This window comes from Aplysia californica, unplaced genomic scaffold (assembly GCF_000002075.1).
Source record: "Aplysia californica isolate F4 #8 unplaced genomic scaffold, AplCal3.0 scaffold00738, whole genome shotgun sequence".
Classification (NCBI taxonomy): domain Eukaryota; kingdom Metazoa; phylum Mollusca; class Gastropoda; order Aplysiida; family Aplysiidae; genus Aplysia; species Aplysia californica.
This window is the reverse complement of record NW_004798008.1, coordinates 272,064-276,047: the sequence shown is the minus strand read 5'-3', so window position 1 is coordinate 276,047 and position 3,984 is coordinate 272,064. Positions and strand designations below refer to the sequence as shown.

Below are 3,984 nucleotides of genomic sequence, written 5' to 3'. Positions count from 1 at the left end.
GAGAGAGAGAGAGAGAGAGAGAGTGAGAGAGAGAGAGAGAGAGAGAGAGAGGTTTATTCTCAGTAATCATGTCATTTGTGTAACACTCTCTCATTCTTTCCTTGTATGGGATCGAGTGCTAAATAAATGCAATAATTTTTTTCAATGAAGTGAAGTGCTTGTCATAATGAGGCCACAAAGTTTAATTGTCACCTAGCAACAGTAAAACAAACTGAATTATAAGCAGACTAGTTGAGAGCCAACTTGAAAATTAATCAAGTATAGTTTTAGATGATAAAATACTAAATTAATAAATCAAAAGAGATAATAAATTAAAAAGTTAACATACCAAGACATTTGTAAATGTTGAAGTCACAAAAAGAGAGTTACACATGTGAATTAATAGTATGCAAGCACGCATTTAGCACAGAGGCATTAAAAATGTGTGGACCCTGCTGTACAGGTTATTTTTGTATGAGGGTAATTTGAACAACAGTATATTTCACTTATCCGAAACAAATAGATCTACAGCCACAACTGCTCTGTCCAAGACAATCACTTGTACATACCACTTCCCAAAACCCCTACAGGTATTTTTTCCCTATATATATATAATAGTGACACTGTCAAAAAGGATGACCTTTTTTCTCCTCCAGAGAGTGCTTGTCTTGGAAAGGTATTGACTGAATTAGACACCAAAAAAATTGATAGGGCAAATTTGGAAATATATATGCTATTGTTAGAATACAGGAAGCAGTGCAACATTTTATTTGGCATACAACAAAATACAATAATTTGGAAACACATCAAATCAAACAGGTGGAAAAAATTATGATTGAAATCGTTACAAAACAAAAGGAAAGAAAAATAATTGTGCACATTTTCTATCACGAGTCACTATGAACTTTTCACTTTCTGATTTTTTAAAGATAGTGACTCAAGTGTACAATGTCTATTCTCTGACTCCAAAATTAAAAATATATCTTCCTTTGTTTATTAAGTCTCTCAATTGAAGAAAATGAGAGAGGGGGAAAAGTGTCATTTCTAGTGACAAAAGCACTTTTTCAATGAAATTTGACAGGATTTTTGCTTTGAACATTCTACTGGTGGTATCTAAATAGAGTCTGATCTGAGAAAATTGAGATTCATATTCAGCACAAATTTTTTACTTGGGTACAAACTACTCATTTATAGCTTAACCCACCACTATCAGTGTGAAACAATCATTCCAAACAGGAGAGGCCAAAAGGGCTTGTGAAATTAAAATAGACTGACCTCGTCCTTAGAATACTTTCCCTTCATAAAGAGAGGAAAATAAAGTCAACAACAATGTTTTCAATTCTTGAGAAAAAGCAAAACAATGCAACAACCATGGAAGTTCATCAAACAGCGTTTGATATAAAAAGAAAAACAAAAAATTATTTCTAACTGTCCACAAAACTCCCAATCATCTGGAACAGTGAAGTAAGTACCGGTACCCACTTTATAGACTTCATCAATGGCAGACCCATCAGTCAGACTTTCACTGTCTTCTTCAACAATGGCATCCAACTCATCAGAAAGTTTCCTAGACAAATTTGCTTCAGTTTGCTCCTTTTGTGCACACCCAGAAAACAGTGGAACAGTTTTAATTTCGCTTGTAAAGTACAAACACAATATATTTTTGAGAATTACTGTTTTCCTTTGCATAAAATAACAATACTGGTATGCTAAATTGTAGGCCTAATTGGTTAAATTAGACTTTAATGGAATTAGGCGTGCCAGTCTGGCAATGCATTACGTTTAATTCTCATAGATAGCTTCTTCGCAAGGGCTAATTCAGCTAAGACTACCTCTACCAATAATTAATAACTATAATTTGAGCAAATATAGCCATTCCTCACACTGGATATAGTGTTATATTAGTGGTTCAGTCTTAAACACTCAAATGCGACAGAATTTTAATGTTATGTACCTAAAGAAACTTGGCAAAGTTTGAGTTGGCTGTATCTAAAATAAACAACTTCCAACACTACCGACTGACAAAGTTGATACTTTTCTTTTGGTCATTCTTCTCTTATCCCTGTCTTCATGTGGTCCGATTTACTCAATGTTTCTTTTTTCCGAAACCTTCCGAAACCGTCTGAAACCTTCCGAAACCTTCTCAAACCGTGGTGTGAAATCTGGAAAACTCTTTTTCCGAAACCTACTTTTTAATCATGCCTTTTCGTCATTGAGAGTGTCAGCTAGGTTGGGATCGGCAGCTTTGATGAAGTGGTCATGATTTTTAGGTACCTATATATATATTTTATTATATCAAAACGAGCTCATTGCCAGAGGATTACAGAGGCCAGTCATGAAAAAAAATGGTCAAAGGGACATAGAATAATATATTGGGCTCGTTACATAGCGTAGGTCTATAATTTGAATACACTGAGAAAAATCTTCAAAACTCTAAAAATATGGAAAAAGTAAATTCTTCCTCGTTCTCGATTTTTAAAAGATAAAAAAAAGTTTAAAGTAACTGAAGACGCTCAACCAAATTTAGACTAGACTTTTTACAAAGCACTTCATGACATCTGTTTGTATTGTTTGTACGCTATAACCTATAAATCTAGTAAAGGGTACGTTAAAATACAATTATAACTAGCATAACCATTTAAATTAGTAGAGTGACAGAGGCATGATTAAAAAGTTATAAAAGAGTCAGGATGAACATATGATACACCATAAATTTGGGAACCAGATCTAGATCTTCTACCCTGTTTAAGCTGAGAATTATTATCAAGAAAGGGTTCTTTAAATGCTATTTCAGACTTTAGATTAGTATCTTTAGTTAGGCAGCCACATCCAGCCAAAGCTCAATACAAATAAATAACATCGTTCGTATCGTCCTTTTTTTTAAAAAAAGGATGCTTTCTGTATCAACAAAAACAAAGTAGCTAGGCATAGAATACGCAAGTATATGAATACAAATAGACCTAAAGCGTTAAAAAAAGCGGAGTTCAAAACAAATTTAAAGAAATGTATTTTGAAAACTCTTGAATTTCGTTAAATTTTACCTCGTAGCCCTCCATGCTTGACAACAAGACGCCGACCTCGTACGCATGCGCGTTGTATATTTATGTCACGTGACATTCCGTGTAATTTTCTTTTCGCTTTTTACTTTATGAGTTCGGTTGTTTAGGTCAGGAAATTTAATAATATTAGTGTGTATTTCTCTTTGTTTAAAATAGAGCCTTGGCCTATTAATCATTTTCATAGGATGTATATTTAGCTTCAAGTTAGAAAAGGTGTTGGAAAATTTTAGTCCTAAGGAAACCAAACTCAAAACAAATGTCCTCCGAGTGTAGTGACAAAAAAGGTAGGCCCATATAGGCCTATCACAGAATTCTACAGGGAGTTCCGCTTCTATAAGTGTAGAATTCTGTGAGGCCTATCGAACATTATAAAAACTAAAAAGAAGCTGAGCCCACACATCTTTGTGTGTGTGTGTGTTTCTTTTTCTTTTTCCTTTGTTTTGTCTTGTGTGTGTGTGTGTCTCTGTGTGTGTGTGTGTGTGTGTGTGTGTGTGTGTGTGTGTGTGTGTGTGTGTATCTGTGTGTGTCAGTCTGTAATTTGTCAGTCTGCCTGTGTCTGTGTGTGTGCGTGTGTGTCTGTTTATCTGTGTGTCTGTCTGTGTGTCAGTCTGTTTGTCTGATTGTCTTTTTCTCTGTGTGTATGTATGTGTGTGTGTGTGTGTGTGTGTGTGTATGTGTGTGTGTGTATATGTGTGTGTGTGAGTGTGTGTGTATGTGTGTGTGTGTGAGTGTGTGTGTGTATGTGTGTGAGTGTGTGTGTATGTGTGTGTGTATGTGTGTGAGTGTGTGTGTATGTGTGTGAGTGTATGTGTGTGTAGGTGTGTGTGTGTGTGTCATGTGTGTGTGTGTCATGTGTGTGTGTGTGTGTGTGTGTGTGTGTGTGTGTGATACTGTGAGAGAGTGTGAATGTGAGAGAGAGAGAGAGAGAGAGAGAGAGAGAGAGAGA

At 35.4% G+C, this 3,984-nt stretch overlaps 1 protein-coding gene across 1 annotated transcript in view; it reads right to left on the bottom strand.

Moving 5' to 3' along the window:
- The window catches only part of LOC101860605 (serine/threonine kinase-like domain-containing protein STKLD1), a gene marked incomplete in the record, with an annotated part of 32,844 nt that extends 29,765 nt beyond the window's left edge, over window positions 1-3,079 (bottom strand). Inside the window, 2 exon segments of the mRNA XM_005108956.3 lie at window positions 1,462-1,572; window positions 3,021-3,079. Coding sequence (XP_005109013.2) covers window positions 1,462-1,572; window positions 3,021-3,035 — 126 coding nt within the window.
- Window positions 3,080-3,984: the final 905 nt, after the last annotated feature.